Source organism: Myotis lucifugus, unplaced genomic scaffold (assembly GCF_000147115.1).
Source record: "Myotis lucifugus unplaced genomic scaffold, Myoluc2.0 scaffold_4, whole genome shotgun sequence".
Lineage (NCBI taxonomy): Eukaryota > Metazoa > Chordata > Mammalia > Chiroptera > Vespertilionidae > Myotis > Myotis lucifugus.
The window spans coordinates 14,299,250-14,323,714 of NW_005871052.1; the positions used below are offsets into that span (position 1 = coordinate 14,299,250).

Here is a 24,465-nt window from a genome sequence, read left to right on the forward strand (position 1 = left end):
GGGGCTCCATACGTAATGGTTGCTTGGTTCATGGGGTGAGTGAAAGAACATAAGGGGTTTAAGTTCTGTGAGTACTGGAGACCTGCTGCTTGGACCTGGTGCCAAGACAGTTATTCTGAACACGAAAGCTCTAAGTCTGATGGCTATTTCCCAAGGAAATGCCCTACTCGTTTGCCACAGAGCCTCTGGCAGCCAAGACAACAGGCATTACCATCAAGGAGTGAAAATGAGCATCTCTGGGTCCCTCCCTAGAGCCCACAAGGATTTGGGGTCTATATTATCATTTTTATTTGGGTTCCCTCAGGACCTCAAATTCAACACAAAGCTGACGTGCAATGGAATAGTGTTGGAGTCAAACTGGCTGAATGAAGCCCCAGGCCTGTGACTTCAGTGGGTGAGATCCTGGTCAAAGCACTTAACCTCTCTGAGCCTTGTCTAAACAATAGGATTTGTAATATCGAAGGAGATAATAAGAGAGAAAGTACTCTCCAAGTTTTGAGGAGAAATTCTCATCTGTTGCTGCTACACCTGAGGACTGTCCAAGGCACTCTGTAAGAGCCTGGCCAGACCCATTCCTCACATTTGCTTCACCTGGGCTTGCAAGGCTGACATTAGCAACCAGACAATGGCTGTGCCTCCTGCCCTGACCCTTGAAGGGCCCAGCAGTGTAGTGGCTTAGAAAGAGAAGGCACGGTTGTGGAACCTGTTGTTCCTGGTAAATTTCAGCTGCCCAAAGGAACTTATTCCCCATCTCCTCAAAAGGAAACTTGTTTCTTATTTCATGAGCAAGATTAGCAGACTGTATAAGACTGGCCCTCCCAGCTTTGGGCTGAACCATGTACCCAGGAGCCAGGCTGGGCCCAGGCAGTTAGAAATAAGGCTCTTGAATGGTCCCACCATATGATCTGTGGGAAGCTTGGGGAAGTGGTGGTGGTGTCTTTGGGCCTGACTAGAGGGCAGAGCCCTGCCTGAATGCCTAGACCCCAGATTCTCCCAAGCCTTGATTCAGGGGAGCAGCACTGGAATCCACGCTCACCATGCGGTTCTGTGGCTTTCTGAAGCCAGAGCACAGGCCAGGGGGTCAGCCAGGCACCAGCTGCTGTCCTTTCAGATAAGGCTTGGGTGACTGGCCGCTTGGCTTCAAGATAGGGAAGCCACTTGAAAAACCCCTGTCCTATCCTCACCGCTTGTCCTTTCTAGGTCTGGTAGAAAAGCTCTGCCCTGCTGAGGCCCAGGGGCAGGTGAGGGTTGGGGATTTTAGTAGGCTATTAAAAGGGGTGCCTAAATATTGGGATTTGAAGGGACTTCTGGAGGTCACCCAGTCCAACACTTTGCCGCTAGACACAACTCGACTAGATAAATATTGTGTTGCTTAATAAATGGAAGAAGATTCTCTTTGTGCCCAGGTAATCTCAAGAGTATCCCAGACTCACACAAGCGCAGGTCCCAGGTTAGGCACCTGTCTCAGACAGAGGTAGGCTCTGTGGAGAAAGACATAGGAGGTCTAGTCAGGCTGGGAAGGGGGGCAATTGGGAGGGATCCCAGGGAGTTTTCTGAGCCTGCAGCACAGCTGTAAACAAAGTGAAAGACATGTGGCCCCAAGTCTGGCTTCAGGTTCTTATGCAGGCAGGTTTGTGGTCATTCTCTGTAATCACTCCAAGGAAGAGCAAACCTCCTGTCCCTGAAGCCTGGGGAGCTGCTGCACTGGCTCTGCCTGCGTGGGAAGAGCTCTGACCCGCTGGCTGGCTGCAGGCAGAGCAGCAGGAATGCTTCCACTGCCCAGGGCGCCTGCTCAGCAGGTTTGTTCCTTGGTCTCTGCCACAAGCACAGACCTTTCCCCTCTGACCCCAGCCCCACCTCACCCCACCCCACCCCAAAGAGGATTTGCTCCCCAGTCTGGAGTATACCTCTACTTTCTTTTGCCTGCTGCCCCGGACCCTCACTTTAGTGCAACAAATGATAACTTTGACATCAGGGACCTTGAGATTGAAGAGTCATGCCATTAAGCCAGTCAACATGGACACAGGGAAGCCACTTCGGCTTCATGTAAACCCTGGGGCTTCATCAACTGTCCTGTTAACTCAAGGTCATTCAGGAAAGGCAAGCAGGCCTTGTCGTCCTGGAGTCACTGGAGAATAAATAGCCTTGGGGCCTTTCTCTCTGCAGCTGCAACACACACATGCCTCACTCCACAGCAGCACTTTGAGGTTCTGGGGATCCTGGCTCCCAAACCTAGGGCAGGGGCACGGGCAGGGACCAAATAGGGGGAATCTAGGATGCAGGGGCCTCGCCCAGCCTGATGGCCCCAAAGAAAGTGGTGTGCTTGCTCATGTTGATAGAGATGTCAGCGTGCACCATCTTCACAGCGATCTTTTGCCGGGCTTTGAGGAGGCAGACGCCCGCGGTGTAGCAAGTGTTGTAGTTGGTCTTGCCTGTCTCGATGCTGCGGGTACACTGCAGAAAGGGCTTCTCGTCCACCACCACCTCATAGCTGGCAAAGTCAGTGAAGTTGATGTAGTATACCTGGGTGAGAGGCAACAAGAAGGGATTGGGGGAGGGGGAAAGAGCGTGGAGCCCTCCCCTGTCATGACGAACTGCCAGTAGACCTCGTGGAGGGGCAATGCCACCTGAAGGCATGCTAGTTAGCCTACAGGAAAGGAGGGGTGATGGGCTTATACTCTGTCCTTCCCCTACTCTGTGGGGCTCAGGTGCCTGAGCAAATCTTTCCACAGCACACCAGTTGTAAACTCTGAGGGCAAGAACCCTGCCTTAATCATCTCTTTACCTCCCCCAAGCACCCCCCAACCCCACCCACACCCTCCTCTACCCTGGCTATGGACACAAATGAATACAAACTAACTTCTAGTTGTAAGTCCCAAAGACTATTTGCAGATAAAGTTAGAAGTCACTGATTTTCCAGAGAGGGAGCAGTGACAACTTGCCATTTCTTCAGCTCTTTTGAAGCCCGCCCCTGCCACTGCTGCATTTCTCTCACTCATTCTCAGTGTCCCTTAGCTCTCTCATCTGACAATTGAGGAAACAGATCCAGAGAGATGGAGAGCTATCCACCACAAATGAGATCAAGAATTTGGAAGGGCAAAACCCAGGCACCTAACTTTATTTTTGTGGCCAGGAGGAAGTGTGAACCTATGTTCAAAGGCCTGGTGTTAAAGGGATTTTCCTGGTTTGCATGGTGTCCAAAGCCTGAGGCTACTCCCAATTCTCTCCTAGACCCAGAAAATTAATTTGTTTATCTTTCACTACCAAGCTTTGATGGAGCTTAGGACAAATGCCCCTTAGGACACTGGAATTACATTTATGTGCCCCCTGGGGATTGGGACCCTCATCTCTCACCCTGAATCATTTTATCAAAGGTTGCTTCCTACATGGGCTCTGTAGGAGGGAGCAGAGCATTCTGGTGCCATATAATTTCTTGAATCAGCACTCAATCTCTGCCAGGATGCTTGATGGACTTAGCAAATACCTATTAACCCACCTTCTCTGGCCACTCCCCTGTGAGGCCCTTCTGCTGGCTCAACAGTCCTGCTGTAATCTGCCTGCTTGTTGCCCACCCCACAGAAGCCTCAACCTCAAGGCTCATCTACCTCTAGCTCATAGGAGCCACCCAGTGGAGGCAACCAACAGGGGTGGAAGCGGATAGGCAGTAGGCCTGGGCAGGACAAGGACAAAAACAGAGGGAGAAAAGCTCTGGGAGAATGATAGCAGGAAGGAGGCAAGAATAACAGAGAAACAGAAGGTAGAGAAATAAATGGGAGAAAGAACAAGGAAAGATAGTCAGAAATTTTTTTGAGGTCAAGAGCAAGTCCACAGGAACACTCTTCATTGCAGAACCAGCAGTGTGGGGGGAGGGGTTCTCAGCATCCCTGGAACTAACTTTCAAAGAATGTACTCAGACAGAGTTCAAGTTTGGCAGTAGAACCAAATAACTTGGGGGGCGGTGGGTGGGTGGGTGGGAAGAACAAGGGCCTGGTGCCCTGTAGGAGGGAATTGATGCCAGGGTGTGAGAGGGACCTCTTTTCAGTTTTTCAATGATATATGGCTAGGAAAAAATCCAAACATCCCCCTCTCTCTTTCCTCTTTTGAACTCCTTCCCAGTATGGTGCCCCTAGCCCCTCATCCACCAAAGCAGGCTGGTCTTGGCTGGCTCCACAGTACCCCTATATGGCCTGCATGGCATCTGCATTCTGGATATAAGAAGAGTTAGGCCTAAGACCGTACTCACTTCTACCTGACTATAGATGAAGTAGGTGCCGTCCACCAGTACCTCCAGCTCCCCACTGCGGGGATGTAGCTTAAACACCTTGGGGTTCATAGTGATGCGAGACCAGTCATTGAGCACTCCACCTGAAAGATCTCAGTATGAGAGAAGGGCAGTCACTCAGTACATGTCAGAATAATCTGGGCAATAGAAACAAGAATTATCAAGTTGTACACAACCTCCACCCCATCCCTATGCAACCCAAGCAGCCCAGGAGGCCAAGCTTTAAGAAGAGCATTTGTAAGCTCAGGCCCCTGGGGTCTGCCTGTCTGTCTTCCTCTCTTTCCCTGACCCCTCCATCCAGAAGGGCCTTTAACCAACACTTTGTAGTTGGAATTGTAGTTGGGGAGTAAGAAGAGAGTGGGCACACTGACCAATTTTCTTTGTTGTTCTGGGGCCTGCACAGGCAAAATTCAGACACTGAGTGGCAGGCTAGCTCTTATTATGCCATTTGATTTCACCAGCCATAATTCCTCAATCTCTTTCCTGTCATAGGTTCATGGATTTTCTCCTCCATAAGATTCCTCCACACCCACTCCTTTCTGAAAAGCCTCCCTGGGCCCCCAGGAAACCACTTAGCCCAAGAATTGTTGACCTGGAGAACCTTAGGGATCAGGGGTGAGTCAGACTTCATGGTAGCCAGAGAGTGTAACTACCAGTAATAAGGCCCATGGGGGAGAAGGGTATTTATGAGAGGGAGGGGAAGACTGCCAGGCAGCATTAGAACCAGCCAAGGGGATGGCAAGGATGTCTGGGAGCTGAGGCACCCCTGGCAAAGCTTCTGTCTCTCAGCCCCACCCCATTCGGGGTGGAGGGGCCACCATACTGCCTTGGCCTTGGCCCAACACAGAACCAGCATGTGAGGGTAGAGGAAGAGCTTCCTTTTCCATCCTGCTGGGGGTGTGCCTTCCCACCACAAGAGAAGGGAGTCCAAGCCTATGGGGCCTTTCCCCCTCAAAACCATCTGTTCTCGACCCAAGAAATTATGTTTTGAACATCCATCCTTGGCTAGTCTCAGGATGCCTGCCTCTTTGAGGCATGAGGAAACTGGCCTTGAGGTGATGATGGGATAGGAGTTAGGAGGAGATTCCTTGGTTCAACCCCTTCAAATCCACTCTGCATGATGTCCTCCTACCCCCAGCCCCTCTGGTGCAAGTGAAGATTAGCAGAGACTGCTACTGGAGACTGACCTAGAGGGCTTGGGACTAGTCTTGTGATGTGCTAATGGGAGCAAAATCAGTAGTTTCTGGCACAGAATAAACACAGAGGCCACCCATCCAGACACCCAAACATATCTGTTTCCTGTCTGTCACACTCCTCCTGGACAGATGGTGGTCATGGCTCACCCAGAGCCCTGGGGCCTAAGGCACCTGGTCCCAGCAGGACTGCTTGGGTTCTGATGCCATTCTGCTCCTACTTACATTTCTGAGGCACGCATCCAGATGGCAATCCCAGATGTAGCTAAGTCCAGTCATTAAGAAAGCTGAGCCCAGCCAGGTCAGAACTGACTGACCTCTTCAAAGCTGTCCTCATGTAGTAGGTTCCTTAACATTCATTTCCTGTGTCCATACTCACAGCCCAGCCCTTCCCTTCCCCTCCAAGCTCTGTACGCATCTGGCATCTTGGCTGGCTTGCTGCTTCCCAAGGCTCCTGGGGTTCATGCATTTTAGGCTCTGTGCATCCTGGGGACTGGGCATTATTTCAAAGCACTTTTCTTTATTGACTGTCTTTTTGGGGAAGAAAATGAACCTAATCATTCAGTGGTGTGTACACACACATCACTGAAGTAACACAGTGCAGTGGAAAGAGTCAGCTAGATGTGGTTTTAAATCCAAGCTCCTACACTTAACGGAAGGGTGAGTTAATTAACCTCTCTGAGCTTCAGTTTCTGGCTCTGTAAGAAGGAGCTAATACCTACCTCATAGGGTTGTGAAGATTAAATAAAATAAAAGACAAAGAAAGCATGTTGAAAACTGTGAAGGACCATACAAATATAAGGTGTTATGATTTATTATGGTATTGTCCAATCTCTCTGGGACTCTGTTTCCCCATCTCTTAAAAGCAGGAATTACATTAAATTGGTGTTTATTAACCTCATTACACCTGTTCTCCCGTTTTATAGACACTAGCATGGCATACTTCCTAGAGAATCTAACATGCCCCCCACCTCCCTGTTCAGACCTACCAGACAATAATTTGCAGTTATGTAGTTTTTCCCTTCTCTGATTTGTATTGTGAGACTGTTGATCAAACTACACATATCCTCATGGTGACTCTGACAGCACCTCCATCTCCCAACAATTCCATTCCATCTAAATCAGCGGTTCTCAACCTGTGGGTCTCGACCCCTTTGGTGGTCGAATGACCCTTTCACAGGGGTCACCTAAGACCATCCTGCATATCAGATATTTACATTACGATTCATAACAGTAGCAACATTACAGTTATGAAGTAGCAACGAAAATAATTTTATGGTTGGGTCACAACATGAGGAACTGTATTTAAAGGGCCAGAAGGTTGAGAACCACTGAGAAGTCTCAAGTCCCTTTCAGCTTCCTCAACAGTGTTTCTAATTGCAATTTGGGTGTTGCAGCTGGTCTTGGTGCAAGCAATTACCCAGGACAGTCAGCAGAGGGCAAAATGGAGTAGAGAATGGCTCCCTAGTGCCCAGGGTATCTCAGGGGTCTGGGACAGGGGTGGGCAAACTTTTTGACTTGAGGGCCACAATGGGTTCTTAAACTGGACCGGAGGGCCGGAACAAAAGCATGGATGGAGTGTTTGTGTGAACTAATATAAATTCAAAGTAAACATCATTACATAAAAGGGTACGGTCTTTTTTTTTTTTTTAGTTTTATTCATTTCAAACGGGCCGGATCCTGCCCGCTGGCCGTAGTTTGCCCACGGCTGGTCTGGGAGGAAGTAGGTTGGGTGATTATTTGGAAGTGGGGAGTAAAGAGGAGGAGCAGCTCCTCTTATCTACAGAGCTGACTCTGACTCTTACCATTTTTGACTTGAATTGCTGACCCTTGGCCCTGCAGATGCACCACAGCTGGCTGGGGGGATGAGAAGGATAGAGAGAAGAGTCACTGTGAGAAATGATTGCTTACTCAGCCACCAGTTTCCACCTCTGACTTCTAGTCTTCTTTCTGATTCCAATTCTGATCCTTCTCCCCTGTCTTGGAATGCTAGTGACCACAGTGTGACAAGAGGATAATATGATTTTGTAGTTTGGCCACTTCCTAGCTATGTGACCTCAGCCAAATGTAATGCCTCCGAGCCTCGTTTCTCTTACTGTAAAGTGGGAATTAGAAGAATTTCTGGCTTCTCTCACAGAATGTTTGAAGATCAAATGAAGTGATGGATACAAAATTGCCCTGGAAGCCATCAAGCTCTATGCAGCTATGTAGGTTTAATTGTGGCCAAACAGCTGTAGTGAGGGAGGCTGAGATGAGACAAGGCCAGGCAGCAGAACCTACCAATAGAGACAGATTAGGAAGCTCAAAGACTAGGGAGGAGCCCTTCAGGCCATTAAGGCTGGGGCTGGCCTGGAGCTGGTTGGCTGATTTTCAAGGACATACTCTTCCAGGGGTCCTCAAACTTTTTAAACAGGGGGCCAGTTCACTGTCCCTCAGACCGTTGGAGGGCTGGACTATAGTTTAAAAAAAAACTATGAACAAATTCCTATGCACACAGCAGTGGCAAAAACACCCGGCGGGCCGGATAAATGTTTTCGGTGGGCCGCATGTGGCCCGCGGGCTGTAGTTTGAGGACCCCTGCTTCTAAGCTCCTGATCCCAGGCGGTCTGAGCGCTGACATGGTGTCTGGGGTGGCCAGCGGAGTTGGAGGCCAAGGTGAATAGGGCCTGTCTAGTGGCTCATTTTAGCTGACTAACATGTGTGGATATGGTAACCCTCTGTCTCCTGTGGAATAGGGAAAATGGCCAAGGGAGGACTCAGTTCCCTTAGCTAAAGGCAGACCCTGGGGCAAAGCTTTGTATTCACAGAGATGGGAGTGGCTCTGAGGAAGAAACCTCAGAACCTCCAGGGTATCCTCACAAAATAAAGCCTGAGCAAATTTAATAGGTGGCAAACTCAAAGGTGGCTCTAGTCCTGTGGCCTTCCCTCCTCCCCAGGAAGAGAGCAATGCCCAGCCAACCTGGTTCTCTCGAGTTCCGGCTTTATCTGAAGAACCTGTGAAAGAGGACAGGACAATTAGAAGATTCACTCTTCCTACTTCCCTTTCTCCTCATCCAGGGAGCCAGTGGCAGGGAGCTGTGATCCCTGCAGCCAAGCCTTGCAATGGGAGAGGACACCCCTTTCTTGTGTCACTTGCCCCTGACCTGCATCTTCAGTGGGCCTAGCAAGTCCCACTGAGCACCCACGGAGACAGATGAGAGAGCATTCCTGTCACTGTGTGACCCTGAGGCAAGTCTTTAGCCTTTTGCTTGCTTTCTATTAATTTTCTTCATAGAGTGCACTGCCATTTGTAAGTATCCTGCTTCTTTAATCATCTCTCTTTTCCTCTAGGATATAAACTACATGAGAACAAGGACCACTTATCAATACAACTCTTACACATAGAAAGTGCTCAATTAATATTCATGGAAAGATTAAATGAAAAAAAACACCTCCAACTCCATCTCTTGTGGCCACGGTAACACTGATTAGCCCTATTTCAACTATGAATCAAAGAATCTGAGTCCTGCTGCAGAATTTGTGAACCTAGAGAAGTCAGCTGTAAAGAGCCCATTTCTTTAAAGCCTCAGGATACAGAAAGGGAGCAGGAGAGGAAAATAACAACTGGCCCAACCCCAGGCAGTCTGATTCCTGTCAAGTCCAATTAGGTAGTTTTGGATCTGCATCTATATCTCTTGGATGCCCTTCTGGGCCCAAAGGGAAAGATGCAAGAGATGAAATGTTATTCGAAAGGGTAATGTAGTTCAAGGAGCACTTGGTTCCTCGACAGGATGGTCTTGTTGCCTGGGTTTGCTTCTCCCATAGCCTGAGTGATTCCTAAGTTTTCAACTCCTTGACTCAGCAACTGCTTGTCTACCTCTGAGAAGGGCATCTTAGAATTCATGGGATAAGACTGTTGTAGGACTGGTATCTTGCCCAGTCCTGAACATTCCTCCCCATATCAACATCAGCACAGGAATTAGATGCTGGGAATCAGAGCAGAGCCAATCCATCTCCTACAGGAAGTTCAGTGAACCCTCAGGGCCTCTGTCTCAGGCTCATATGAGTTTACTGGCCCACTACAGGGAGGCCTAGAGTAAGGGAGAACTTGTGATAGAAAGGTTAAGACAGGTCAAGAACAGGTGACTTCTTCTGGACAGGTTGGTATAAACAAGAAGTTAGAGCAGGTCAGATCCTACTGGCTTGTTTAATCTCTAGTTTTACACTGAGCTAGGAGACCTGCATTTTTTATTGCACAGCCATACAACCAGCAGCATTTGAAACTGCTCTCAGGATCACCCACCCCTGTTCTATTAAAGTACTGGTAAAGGAGCCTGGGGGAGGGTGGAGAAACAGGAACTCACCAGAAGGCCCTTGGAGGCCAGGAGGTCCTTGAGGACCAGGAGGACCTGGAGGGCCAGGTGGGCCCATAACAGTTGTTCCTGGAATTCCAGGAATCCCTGGAATCCCTGGAGGTCCCTGGGGTCCTGGAGGTCCTGGAGGTCCTGGGGGGCCATTTGGCCCAGGAGGTCCTGCCTTCTTTCCTGAAAAACAAGAGTCAGTGTTCTATTTGTAGTTATTGAATGAGGATGTACTGTCAGTTCAATGGACTTCCAATGACAAATAGCACTTGAGAATTCCTGCTATTAAAGAGGTGAACACCTTTGTCACCTCTCTCTCTCTCTCTCTCTCTCTCTCTCTCTCTCTCTCTCTCTCTCCTTTCATGAATAATCATTTACAGAGTTGGGTTTGAAGATAATAGAAATAAATGGCCCTCAAGAAGCTAAGTCTAGCGAGAAGACAGACACAGTCACAGGAAAGTAGAAGTGCCATATTCTTGGTGGGGACAACATGCTGAAGAGGTCAGGAAGGGCTTCATGAAGGACGTTATATTTCATCTGAGTCCAAAGGATCTGAATTACCAAGTGGCCAGTTTTCAGAATACTGAGAATTGGGCTATTGTCAAAGAGAGTGGCTTTCATGTTTACTTCTCTGTTTGGTGGATTGATGCAGGATGGAAGAGAAAGTTAAAAGGACAGCCTGCCCTTAGTAGTAACATCAGCTCCAGGAGGGTTTCTGATAGGATGCAGGATGTATAGGAACTGGGGTCATGGAGGAAGTGCTTGCTGGGGAATGAAGAGTGGGAGGGAGAGGGAGAGGAGGGAGGGAGGGAGGGGAAGAAGGAGAGGTGGGGAGTAGAAAGAGCTGAGGAGGAGGCATCAGACTTTACTTTCTCAGCTGACCTCTCAGCTGATTTTTAAAAAAATCTTATTTTTAAAGGTTTCTTGGGAAGGAAATTCAGCACACTCCCTTGGTAACATGTCCCAATGTTCATTACCCCTCACTGTTAGGAAGTTTTTCTGTATATTTAACTGAAATCCCTTCTGCAACATTTTAAGGTCTTTGTGTAGATAGAATAGTTACCATCATACATATAATAACCCTTGTATTCTCAAAGACATTGTCACCTATCAACCTCCATTTTATAGGCTAAATAATCCAGCTTCCCAGTCTTTCCTCAGAAGCCTTATTCTCCTATTCTTGAATGTATTATTAATCAAGCCCACCAACTCCTCCCCTTTTTGTCCTCACTATCTTTTCAGAACAGTCTTGATCCTCCTATTCCAAGTTCCAGTCCCCCTGACAATACCAACAGTATGTAGTTATGTTCAGTGAGTGCTAACTGCAGTCTTGAAGTCAAACCTGCAGCTCATCCTGTTTGGTTCCTCTGCTCTGTGCAGCCCAATTCAAGCACTGTAGGTGGTCACAGGTGGCTGTCTCCTTCCTCCCTTCCTCACTTTCTCACAGTTTGGTGGAAGTCCCAGGAATGGAAGCCTTTTATCAGACCCACCACAATGTCTTCACCGGTGGTACTTTCTTAGTTTTAAATACAACCCTCTCAAGTCTCACTTAAATACCTCCTTACTGCTCCCCAATTCCCTGCTCTGCAGCCTTGTAAGCAGAAAAATCTTGTCTGATTTATCATGTCCTCCTTTAAGAACAATGCTACATGTTCAAGAAACCCAATCCCCATGGCAACATGCTCAAAAGGTCAGTTGTCTATGTCTAAGCACACCTGCATTTGGGATGAAACAATGGCGTCATCATGGGGCCCTTTGTCCAAGAGGAAAGGAAGGTCCTGAGAGCCTCTCTCGCAGGAAAGCCCCTGTTACCATAAAGACCTCGAGGTAAGAGCTTCAGCATTTTCACTGCACTTAGCAGCAAAAGATTGGATCTTCCCAGTTTCTAGATCTAACCAATTTCAAGATGCTGAACAGGAAAGCCATCTTCCATCAGATTTGGGTAGTTTCCAAGTAAGTCTCATTCAGTGCCCAAGTTTCAATCCCAGCTAGTGTAGTGGAAATAACATGGGATCTGTAGTCAGGAGATAAAGCCATAAGCTCCAAAATCTGCCATGGACACATTTTGGGCAAATCCCTTCCTCTCCTGGAACCTTAGTTTCTCCATCAGTGACTTCTCTAAGTTTCCTCCCAAGACTGAGGTTCCTTAAGGAGCACTGACTTCCCACTGGCAGTCAGGAAACTTCCCTAGCCTGGTTGTAAGGGTTGCTTCTCCCTCACTGTTCTCTGGGCTGCGTGGACACAGAGGACAGTGCACATTAGGCTGTGCTATGTTCCAGAATTTGCAGGCCTCACAGTAATTTTTCAAGCTAGAGGGTGTTCTGTGGGTAGTACAACTTTAGTGTCAATACTGTGAGTCTCTTGTGATTGATAATGTAATTTTGGAAGAATTACAGTCAGAAACTCCTCCAGTCAAAGAGAATAATGGTTGCAGTGTAAACAGAGAATGTTCACTTATGAAAATGTTAGAAGGCATTTAGGGAAAAGCTCTTGCTGTGATCTAGTTCTGCAGCTGGTCCCCTTTGCTCCTCAGCACCCAGTTTTAGGCAAGTGTGCTTCTTGTGCTTGCATACTCACAGAAAGCAGGCCCAGAGAGGACCATGACCATTCGGACCAAGAAGATGGCTTTAGAGCAGTGGTTCTCAACCTTCCCAATGCCGCGACCCTTTAATACAGTTCCTCATGTTGTGGTGACCCCCAATTTCATTGTTACAAATTGAACATAATTAAAGCATAGTCATTAATCACAAAAACAATATGTAATTATATATGTGTTTTCCGATGGTCTTAGGCGACCCCTGAGAAAGGGTCGTTCGTCCCCCGAAGGGGTCGCGACCCACAGGTTGAGAACCGCTGCTTTAGAGGCTTGAATTTTTTCTCCGGATTTCCTTAGTTTAACAGAGCACTTCATGATACAAAAGCCCAGAGACTTTTATACTTAGAAAGTTACCCTTTGTAGTCTTAGATGAAAGTATACATTCTTTTCAAATATAACCTTACAAAAGGGTATTTTGCTAACCTATTAGCAAAGTCCAAGTTGTTGAAAGAACATAAAAGTGAGTGAAAATGTGTGTGTGTGTTGTGTGTGTGTGTGTGTGTGTGTGTGTGAGAGAGAGAGAGAGAGAAATTCCACTGAAGAATGGAAATTAAATAACTCAATTTAACTTAACTCTTCAGGCATGTGCCTATTCACTGTGTCCATAGAAATCTGTATTAAATGGCTTCTAAATCACTTTCAGCCAAAGTAGATGTTTAAGTCCTCTATGCATCTCCTCCCAGTAATGGCCCATACACAGGTAGCAGTGTGAGGCAGTGACCCAAGTCCTTGGCAGAGGCATTGAAATCTGAATGTAATTCCAGAGCTTCTGGCCTAGACAGCTGTCTTCTATTGCCATTCCCAGGGCTCACCCATCAGATAACACTGAGACTGGGAGCTGCTTTCTGGGAAATCACTAGCCTACTTGCTGCTCCCCAAACATGCCATGCTCTTTCATGTTTCTGAGAGATCTGAGTATGCTATTTCCTTTGATGGAGTATCATTCCCCCTCTTTTTTTCCCCTCATCCTTCAAGTCCAGGTCAAATACTGTTTTCTCTGAGTTTGGTCCCTCACTCTCCCAATGAGAACTACTTGCTCCTTCTTTGTGCTCCCACAGCATGCTGTTCATGCTCCGATGACATCATTTTTTAGACTAGACAGTAATTATTTGTGTGTACTTCCATGGTTCCAACTGCACTGGGAGATTTTTGAGGGAAGGAACAATTTTCTTCATCTCTGTATCTCTACTCCTGACACACATAAGATGCTTATTCACTGTCTAGTGAACAAGGAAGTAGAAAAAAATACTAGTAGCTGTGATTAGAAAGTGCTCTCAAGTCTACTTATTAAAAAGGCAAGTCATCACCAGGCTTGTGTTAGGAGCACAGGGTGTCCTTCTTCAAGCCAGGTGAGCATTCTGGGTTTGTTATAATGTCTGTCTTAAAGGAATATGACAAGTGTTAAAAACTAAATGTTTGAAAGTCAAATTTACTTTCTTAAAAGACAAATAATCTTGGTGGATGCCCAGGCTCCACAGAAAAAGGTTTTCTCACTAGCTCCAGCTCTCTGACTGTTTTCCAGCTTTGTTCAGCTCAGGTCCACAGGAGGCCAGGCTTCCTTACAGCAGGGACATAGGTTTTCCATGTGGCCACTGCACCTCAACCACCAGAGCACCCTTGCACTCAGAGAAATGGCAGCTGAAGTCAGTCTTTGTGGCTAGTCTGGGGATGATAATGTACTCTATAAAGCTCCAGAAATCTTAACAGACAGAATCATTTCACTTAAAACATTTTAATGAAAAGTGATTAATTTTACTCTATTTTCCTCCTAGGTCAGAACACATAAACAAATAGATATTTAGAACTGGTTTTGCAATAGGTTCTTTAGTCCTAAGGAGTGAACCATATTACCTGATCCTGTACAATATTTTGGAACCTGTTCTGTCATTGGGTTCTCCTTAAGTAAGCAAGCACTTGGGCTAGTCCCATGGCAAGCACACCACAGACTTACTGACCCAACAATGGCACAATGGATCTGCTCAACTAGAGCTTCTTTGAAAAGACCAAAAGATCAGGGTATTACTCCAGCCTAAATTTTCCATTACAGAGAAAATGATATTGAAACCCCAAAGCTAGAAATACCTTCCCTGACTATGTGAAATATACAACAGGGATAACTTTGAGGCCAAGAAATAGGGTACTGACATCCCTCAGGAGGTAATATATATACCTACTCCCTACAGGCTGTCTCAGGATTTCATTCATATCTGATCACTGACTTGATAAAGGAGGGGGAGAAATGAAAAGAAGAAGGGCAGGGGAAAGGAGCAAGTAAGAATAAAGGAAAGAGAAACTGAATCATATGAAAGAAGGAGCAAGAAAGAAGAGCAAAATCAACATTCATATGTTGCCAGAGAAGCAATTCTATCTTTTGTGGATCATCACTGAGAAACAATATCTATTTTTGTTGTTGTTACTGTTGTTCGTTGGAAGCTACAACACTCAAGAAGATCCCATGTGATTGAATAAAATAATAGACAACCAGACTATAAAAATCCCACTCCCCGGATTCTTTTTCTTCTAATTTTAGAAAAGACATGACATGGCAGCAATTTAATCAAATCAGGAACTTACCCTTTTTCTTGTTTTTAACTGGACCTGTTACAAAAAGAAAATGGAAAATTAAATCACTGGAAATTAACAGAAAATGTTTATTCTCCAAGACAGTCATAGGAGGGACCCCAAGACACTGCAAATGTGAGGAAACCCCATGCCAAGGTCAGGTAATTGACAAGGATCTCCCAACTGTCAATCTTCCCCAGTCTGTTTGTGATTGTTTTGCTACTGTTGTAACAAGAAAGGTACAAGGGAGCTTCTTTCCTAGGGAGAAAAAAATTGTTCAGGCTGCCTTTGGAGTGAGGGAATGGCTGCTTCTCCATAGAGCTGAAATGCCCAGAAACGCAGAACTCCATAACCTTAGGACGGCATTCCAATAATTCTGCAAGTCCTGAGACTGAAAGTCATGCATTTAGGTTAGGAGCTGATATGAAGTGTCATGTGCTGAATCTGGAAGGAAAAAAGGGTCATTTTCATGGAAGGAGCAGAGCAGTGGCAGTTAACATTTTAGTCACTTCCTTATCATAATTTAGTTAGTAATTAAAACAGTGCGACCACAGTACATGTGGGGGCCACATGAACTCTTACTGTAATTTACCATAAGTTAACAGATAATTTAAGGAAGTGTCAACAGTTTTATTGAAAATGAAATCACAAATAATTCTAATAATTGAGGGCACTCAAAAAAACCCCGTCTTTCTCATAGTGTTAGGTGACAATCACTATTCAGACATACACAGTATAGGTGCCTCCAAGACATGTTTTTCCCTCCTGGGGATACAATTATCTTCACTCCTTAGATGTATTTGATGTTCTTTTCCTTCTTTCATTTTTTATTTTTTGTTTTCTTTAGATACAGTTATTTAAAATCTGTTCAAAACTTCCATGAGGACACTATTGGACAACATTAAATCATGGAACTTACAAAAAGAACACCAAGCATTTGTATATCTACTACTACATATATATAAAACCCTAAGATGCAAATAGACCGAATGGTGGAACAACTGAACTACTGAACAACTAGTTGCTATGATGTGCACTGACCACCAGGGGTTGCGTGTGGAACATGGCAGGAGTCGGCAGCAGGCGCCAGAGCATGGAACATGGTAGGCATCAGCCGCAGCGGGATGGTGGAGCAACTGAGTGGGGGCACCAGACCAAGGCGGGGCACTGGTCGCTATCACCGGGGCGAGCCTCTGGTGGTTACTGAAAATTCTTTGCTCCCATGCACTGCGGTCCAGCCGGGCACTTGCACCTGCTGCCGGCACTGGCCCCAGTCACACCTGCTGCCGGTGCCAGTGACATTCGCACCTGCTGTCAGTGCTGCCGCTCACACCCAGGCTGGTGCGAGGATCACTCAGTGCCATCAATGGGTACAAGCGGCAGCTGCTGGCCCCAATCACCCCTCAGGGCTTCTCCACCTCCCCCTGAGGGGCGATTGGGGCCGGCAGTCACCACTCACACCCGCTGCTGGCGACAGCTCCGCTCGCACCTGCTACCAGCACCGAAGCTGCTGCTTGCATCTGCTGCAGGCACTGGCCCCAATCTCTCTGTGCCTTCAGTGGGTGCGAGCTGGGCTGGCGCCATCAGTGCATGGGAGCAGCAGCAGCAGCGGGAGCCGGGCTGCCGGCAGACAGGGGACCGGGGGCTGTGGCAGGAGGGGCCGGACCGGGGCACGGAGGATGGGCTGAGACCTAACCCTGTGCCCACCACAGTCTTGCGGCCCACAGTTCCTTTCAAGATGCACGAATTTGTGCACTGGGCCTATAGTTGTTTTATAAAACACTAGTGACCCGGTGCACAGATTCATGCATATTGAAAGGAAATTAATTAGATGGTGGCCAGTGGGGCAGGACTGGGTGAGACAGGCTGGACACACACTCTGGAGCCAACATTTTGCAGTCCCTTCCTGGCTGGCCGCACGTGGGATGGCTCTGTGGCTCAAAGGGCATCTGTGGACTGAGTGGGGTCACTCTGGCAGGTGGGGTTCCTTGGCCTGGTTTGTGGGGACTGGGCCGAAACCAGCTTTCTGACATCCCCTGAGGGGTCCTGGAGTGTGAGAGGGCACTCTGCAACGTTGCTGTCGTACAGGGTGTGGAACACAAACACAAGTGTGCAATAAGCCAGATTCAGGACCGATAGTGCTCCAGTAACAACATAACCCACAGCTGAAGGTGGAATTGCATGGCCCCACAAGGAGTCAGGCTCCCTCCTCTCTGGTTTCAGGGTGCATCACCTGAGAACTGCTGCTGCCAAGTCACTGCAGCTTGGCAGCTCCTGTGTTGAGTGTCTGCCCCCTGGTGGTCAGTGCACATCATAGCAACCTGTTGGGCAGTTGGACACTTAGCATATTAGCCATTTATATATATAGATATTTACAAAACGTATTTCCATATATCATCTCATTTTATCCAGCAACAAGCCTGGAATGATCTTTACCTCTAAGAGCAAGCTCTATCAGAGGCTGTATTTGAGCAGGCTAGATCAGAAGTCACTAAAGTATCTAACCTGGAGGGCTGCCAAGTGTGGTCATCAGAGCTTGCACAGGTCCCTTGGAAACCAATGTCTGTGTAGACTTCCCTGTCAAAGCAATTTCATGTGTAATGGTAGGTATTACTATGTGCAAGGGGTGTTTTAGGTTGAGTTTAGTTACCAGCTACACTTAAGGTAATGAATATTCATAATTTTATTCTCACTTTTTAAAAAATATATATATTTTATTGATTTTTTACAGAGAGGAAGGGAGAGGGATAGAGACTTAGAAACATCGATGAGAGAGAAACATCCATCAGCTGCCTCCTGCACACTCCCTACTGGGGATGTGCCCGCAACCAAGGTACATGGCATTGACCGGAATCGAACCTGGGACCCTTCAGTCCGCAGGCCGACGCTCTATCCACTGAGCCAAACCGGTTAGGGCTTTATTCTCATTTTTCTCCTTTTCTCATCTTCCAGTCCTTTGTATTCTTTCTCTGCTGCCTATCCTTTATGCTTTTAACAGTATTGAGAATTCCTGAGAATGTGCATGGAGATTCTGATGAGAAAGATGCTATTGACGAAGAGACAGCAATCAAACCTGAGAAAGGCCACCTCCTTGAACAAGAACGCTATTTGGGAAGGATTTACACAGAAAGGCGCAGCCTAATCAGCCATCTACGAGCCAGCCAGTCAGCCACCTCAACCTGGGAAAGCACTGGGATGACAGCCATTGTAGCCATATTGCCCCCAGAGACAAGGTGTGGCTATAGTGGCAAGTTGCTGACCATTTCAGCTGGTTAAAGGTTTAGTTAGCACTGTTACATCAGACTTCAAAGCAGTCTTTGAGGAAATCAGATCATCAAGAACCCAGTTCTTAACCAGGCATACCCATGGTAGGTAGCCCAGTAAGTAATAAAACACAACTCAATCCTTAAAGAACTTACAGTTGGATAGGAATATACTAAAGAGAAGACTTAAGGATAGTGGAAGAAAAAAACACCACTTATTACACATATATAATTGCATGCATACATAGATACATAAAAAGGGGAGCAAGAAGGGAAAATAGTTTATTACACTATTCACAAAAGCCACTATTAACATTTTTATGCACATCTCAAAACTTTCTATGCATATAAATATGTATTTTTTAAAAAAATGGGATAAAAATGTTGTTTGATAAACTTTTTTTCTATGTCAATAGCTACATTTCTACATCATTTTAATATAGGTACACCAGTATTATATAGGTAACTATTTATATATTTCTAGTTGTTTTATGATTGAATTTTTAAAATTTAAATCTTTAATTAATGTGGTATAAATTTTGATATATAAGGGATTCCAAGATGGTGGCCGACAGGACGGCAGTGAGGAAGAGAGTGTGAGTGAGTGAGGGAATGAAAGGGCAGTGTGTGGATGTGTCTGAGTGAGGGGCAGCTAGATCTCGCAGGACCTTCGGGGGCTAGCGGAATAGACTCGCATAGCCGGGCAGCCTCTGCTATGGCTGTAATCTTTCCTGGAGCACCAACTCTGCTGAAGAGGCTGCACCATCTTGAAGGGGAGAGCTGCTGTGACTGGGAGCCCAGCCTCACCTCCACCCAGGGTGCTCTCAGACACCACACCAGATACTACAGCCACTCTGGCCAGGGACCTGCTGCTTCAGCTGCTGACCCACAGCCACTGGGACTCCAGCCTCCCTGGCCACAGGCTCCTGTGAATTCCAGAGGGCGTTCCCCTCTCACGACCCAAACGCTTTAGCCCCGGGCATCACGACCATGCATGCGAACAGCCGAGCCCTACGCAGCAGCCCTGGGCTTTGCAATTGCGAACAGCCAAGCACTACCCAGCACCCCCAGGCACCACAACCACTCCAGCAGCCATGTGAGCAGCCGCCACCCGTGACCGCTGGAGGAGCAACCACCGCCTGCAACCACACAAGGAGCAGCTGTCCTGCAACTCCCCCAGGAGCAGCCACCACCTGCGACCGCATGAGGAACAGCTGCCCCGAGACCATGTGAGGAGCAGCCACCCAGCGGCCACATGAGGAGAAGCAGCCCTGCTGCTGCACGAGGAGCAGCCACCACCTGTGACCGCCCGAGGAGCAGCTGCCCCAAGAGAAGCCACAGCCTGTGACTGACCATGGAGCAGCCACCATCAGCAACAGCATGAGGAGCAGCAGCTGCCTGTGACCACACTGGGAGCAGCTGCCCCACGACTGCCCAAGGAGCAGCTGCCGCTCACGACCTTGTGACCCACCAACAAGCCCACCACTGCAGCCACAGGCCCCATGCAACTTGACACCTAGATCCTTTGGTGAGAACAAAAATGGGGAGACAGACAAACAACCCCCAAAGGAAAGAAAAGGAGGAACCACCAGAAAAAGAACTAAATGAAATGGAGGTATGTAATATGTCAGAAAAAGAATTAAGAATAAGGGTCATATAGTTCATAAACTGGATGGATGAGAAAAATCAACAACCTATGTAAGAATCAGGAGGAAAGAAAGAGTGATATAGCTACAATAAAAAACAATACGGAAGCTTTCAACAGTAGACTAGAAGAAGTGGAGGACTGAATTAGCAAATTAGAAGACAGGGAAGCAAAACACACCCAAACTGAACTGCAATTGGAGAAAAAATTTAAAAGACAGGAGAGCCTGAAGGAGCTTAGGGACAACATGAAATGAAGCAACATACATATAATAGGGCTTCCAGAATGACAAGAAGAGGAGCAAGGGTTAGAAAACCTATTTGAAGAAATAAGGTCAGAAAATTTCCCAGATATGGGGAAGAAAAAACTCACACAAGCACAGAGAATCTCAAACAAGATGAACCCCAAAAGACCCACACCAAGATACATTCTAATTACAATGGCAAATGTTAATGACAAAGAGAGAATCTTAAAGGCTTCAAGAGTGAAACAGAAAGTTAACTACAAGGGGCCTAGCTGGTTTGGCTCAGTGGATAGAGTGTCGGCCTGGGGACTGAAGGGTCTCAGGTTCAATTCCAGTCAAGGGCACATGCCCGGGTTGTGGACTTGGTCCCCAGTGTGGGGCATGCAGGAGGCAGCCAATCAATGATTCTCTCTCACCATTGATGTTTCTATCTTTCTTTCTCTCTCTCCCCCTTCCTCTCTGAAATCAATAAAAATATATTTAAAAAATAAAAAGAAAAAAGAAAATTACCTACAAGGGATCTCCCATTAGATTATCAAATGTTTTCTCAACAGAAACACATCAGGCCAGAAAGGAATGGGAGAAAGTATACAAAGAGATGCAAAGGAAGGGACTGAATCCAAGAATACTATACCCAGAAAGGGTATCATTCAACATTGAAGGGGAAAGCAGGAGCTTCACGGACAAAAAAAGGCAAAGGAAGTTTATCACTACCAAGCCAGCAATGAAAGTAATGCTAAAGGGACTGGTGTGAAAAGGAGAAGAAAAAAAGGAAAGAAGGAACACAGGCACAAAAAATAAAAATGGCTACAAACAAGTACCTATCAATAATAATTTTAAATGTCAATGGCCTAAATGCTCCAATCAAAAGACATCGAGTGGCTGAATGGATAAGAAAACATGACCCATATATATGCTGTTGACAAGAGACCCACCTCAGAATGATAGACTCACACAGACTGAAAGTGAAGGGATGGAAAAATATCTTTCAGGCAAATGGAAATGAAAAAAAAGCTGGGGTATCAATACTTATATCTGACAAGTTAGATCTCAGAGTGAAGGCCATAACAAGACATAAGGAAGGCCACTCCATAATACTAAAGGGATCGATAAAACAAGAGGATATAACCCTGGTAAACAAATATGCACCAAATGCAGGAGCACCCAACTACATAAAAAAAGGTGAAAAAACTTCTGGAAAATATCAAGGGAGAGATCGACAGCAATACAATCATAGTAGGGGACTTTAATACCCCACTGACATCACTGGATAAATCCTCTAGATAATAAAACATCAAAGAAATAGCAATCCTAAATGACTCACTAGATTAGATGGAATTGACATCTTCTGAACATTTCATGCCAAGGCTACAGAATATACATTCTTCTCAAGTGCACATGGGACATTTTCAAAGATACACCACATATTGGGTCACAGGAAAAGTCTCTCAAAATTCAAGAAGATTGAAATCATATCAAGCATCTTCTCAAACCACAATGGCATAATATTAGAAATAAACTACAATAAAAACAATCCAAAAATTCAAACACTTGGAAGCTGAATAACCTGCTATTAAACAATGATTGGGTTACCAAAGAGATCAAACAAAAAATTAAAAACATCCTGGAAATGAATGACAATGAAACATAACAATCCAAAACCTATGGGACACAGTGAAAGCAGTCCTGTGAGGGTAGTTCATAGCATTACAGGCCTACCTCAAAAAACAAGAAAAAATAATCTAATTCTACAACTTAAAGAATTAGAAAGAGAGAAACAAGAAAAGTTCAGAGTAAGCAGAAGGAAGGAGATAATAAAGATCAGAGCAGAAATAAATGAAATAGAGACAAAAATACAAACAGACAAACAAACAAACAAACAAACAGACAAAACAAACAAAAAACAATTCAAATAGTCAATGAAACCAAGAGCTGGTTCTTTGAAAGGATAAACAAGATTGATGAACCTCTAGCCAGGCTCACCGAGAAGCAAAGAGAGAGGACCCAAATAAACAAAATCAGAAATGAAAGAGGTGAAATAACAATGGACCCCACAGAAATACAAATGATTGTAAAAAATACTATCAACAACTCTACTCCAACAAACTAAACAACCTAGAGGAAATGGACATATTCATACAAAAATATGACCTTCCAAAACTGAATCAAGAAGAATAAAATAATTTCAACAGGCTGATAACTAAGGTGGAAATTAAAGCAGTCATCAAAAAGCTTCTAATAAGAGATCCAAGATGATGGCTGACAGGTTGGCAGTGAACAAGATAGTGTGAGTGAGTGAGAGAGTGAAAGGAGAGTGAGTGGATGTGCGGGGAGTGTGTGTAGATGTGAGTGAGGGACAGTTATATTCTACAGGACTGTCAAGGACTGGTGGACCAGGCTCCCCTGGCCAGGCAGCCTCTACTACCACTGCAATCTATCCCAGGGCTGCTGCTCTGCCACAGAGACTGTGCCATCTTGAAGGGGAGAGTGGCTGTGATCGGAAGCCCAGCCTTACCTTCACCTGGGGAGAACTTAGATACCACCCGGGACCCTACAGCCACAACACCCAGGGACCAGCTGCCTCGGCTGTGAACCCACAAACACTGAGACTCCAGCCTGTCCAGCCACGGGCACCTAAAAAGTTTGTCCAGGGGGAGAGAAGGTGGTGGCCAAATACACCGATGGGTCCTGCACCTTCTCACAGAGCAGATAGAAGAAACAGCCGAATTGAATAACATCCACCCAGAATTGGCAAATTAAACACAGCTGGTGAGGCAATCCATGGGTGGAAAGGTCAGAGATCGCCTGGAGTGAGGTGGAATTGGGGATCTGGGCTGGAGGGAGAAACGCATGAGCCGGGACTAGAGCCTCAGAGGGAGACTGCATTCCACCAAATCCGCGGCACTTGGGATCAGTGTAACACTCAAATGTGAAAGGGGGTCCACAGAGCTGCTGCCAGAAGGGGACTCTAGATTTAAGCCCACAGCCATGGGAGACTGTGCCCAGAAAGGCAGCCTGAAGTTCTATACCAGCCATGCAATGCCGGGGGGAGAAAGATGTGAGGCGGTGTGGTTGCTCTGTCCTTATAACTTACTTGCTTTTACTTGCTAAACCCAGTGCATAGGCTCTTTCAATTAAAAACACTCACCAAGACTGCAGAGGAAGATGGATTTTGTGGAAACTGGGGAGCAGAATAGGGAGAGACAAGCAGGAAGCCAGCTCGGGGACAGTCCATCACTCCAATCCTAAAAATACATTTTTCTCCTGAAGACCAGGCTCCTCCTAACAGCATAGCTGCACCCAGTCTTGAGCGCGGCAGGGAAAGGAAGATTCTAAATACCCCCAGAGAGCCCTGGGGACTGGGTTGAGGGGCCATTTGGGCCCGGAAACTAATACAGAAACACCGCCACCTAGGGCCATGTCAGAAATAGACACTTGTGTAAATATGACTGAAAGCAGGCAGAAAAACAAAGTGCGCAGATTGAATCTGCCTACGTGAAACCAAGCTTGTGTTGTATCACACAGAGGAGTGGTGGGTCACTGGGAACTTCAACACTATGCTGACTACCTGACAGGAAACTGAGACGTGGCAGGCAGAACAGTAGAGAGGAGTCTTAAACCTGCCCCCATGGGACATTGAAGCTCCGCTGAAGTGAATGAACTTCACTACTTCACTTTTTTGTTATCTTTTACTTAAGAAACTAAATAAATTTTTCACTTCATTTTATTATTTTTATTATTTTTTTTTATTTTTATTTTTTTAAAAATATATTTTATTGATTTTTTTACAGAGAGGAAGGGAGAGAGATAGAGAGTTAGAAACATCGATGAGAGAGAAACACCGACCAGCTGCCTCCTGCACATCTCCCACTGGGGATGTGCCCGCAACCCAGGTACATGCCCTTGACCGGAATCGAACCTGGGACCTTTCAGTCCGCAGGCCGACGCTCTATCCACTGAGCCAAACCGGTTTTGGCTATTTTTATTATTATATTTTTATTTATTATTATTACTAGAGGCCCAGTGCACAAAAATCTGTGCACTTGGGGGGGTGTCCCTCAGCCCAGCCTGTGCCCTCTCGCAGTCTGGGACCCCTCGGGGGATGTCCACCTGCTGGCTTGGGCCTGTTCCCTGGGGGTTCGGGCCTAAGCTGGCAGTCAGACATCCCTCTGGCAACCTGGGAGCCCTCGGGGGATGTCCACTTGCCAGCAGGGAGCAGGCCTAAGCTGCAGTCGGACATCCTTTAGTGCTGCAGAGGAGGCGGGAGAGGCTCCTTGCCACTCACTCGCTGTGCTGCAGACCTTCAGCCTGCCTTGTGGCTGAGCAGAGCTCCCCCTGTG

At 46.5% G+C, this 24,465-nt stretch overlaps 1 protein-coding gene across 4 annotated transcripts in view; it reads right to left on the reverse strand.

The window, feature by feature from the left end:
- Positions 1 to 1,892: 1,892 nt before the first annotated feature.
- The window catches only part of EDA (ectodysplasin A), a 523,165-nt gene continuing 500,592 nt past the window's right edge, over positions 1,893 to 24,465 (reverse strand). The window contains exons 3-8 of one of the 4 annotated variants that reach the window (XM_006082912.3): positions 14,986 to 15,009; positions 9,819 to 9,998; positions 8,435 to 8,469; positions 7,281 to 7,332; positions 4,244 to 4,374; positions 1,893 to 2,523 (exon numbers count right to left, since the gene is read on the reverse strand). In XM_006082912.3, the coding sequence (XP_006082974.1) occupies positions 2,272 to 2,523; positions 4,244 to 4,374; positions 7,281 to 7,332; positions 8,435 to 8,469; positions 9,819 to 9,998; positions 14,986 to 15,009 (674 nt within the window). In that variant the 3' untranslated portion in view covers positions 1,893 to 2,271. The remainder of the gene's footprint in view (positions 2,524 to 4,243; positions 4,375 to 7,280; positions 7,333 to 8,434; positions 8,470 to 9,818; positions 9,999 to 14,985; positions 15,010 to 24,465) is intronic. The other 3 variants (XM_006082915.3, XM_006082914.3, XM_006082913.3) reach the window with 3 other exon arrangements.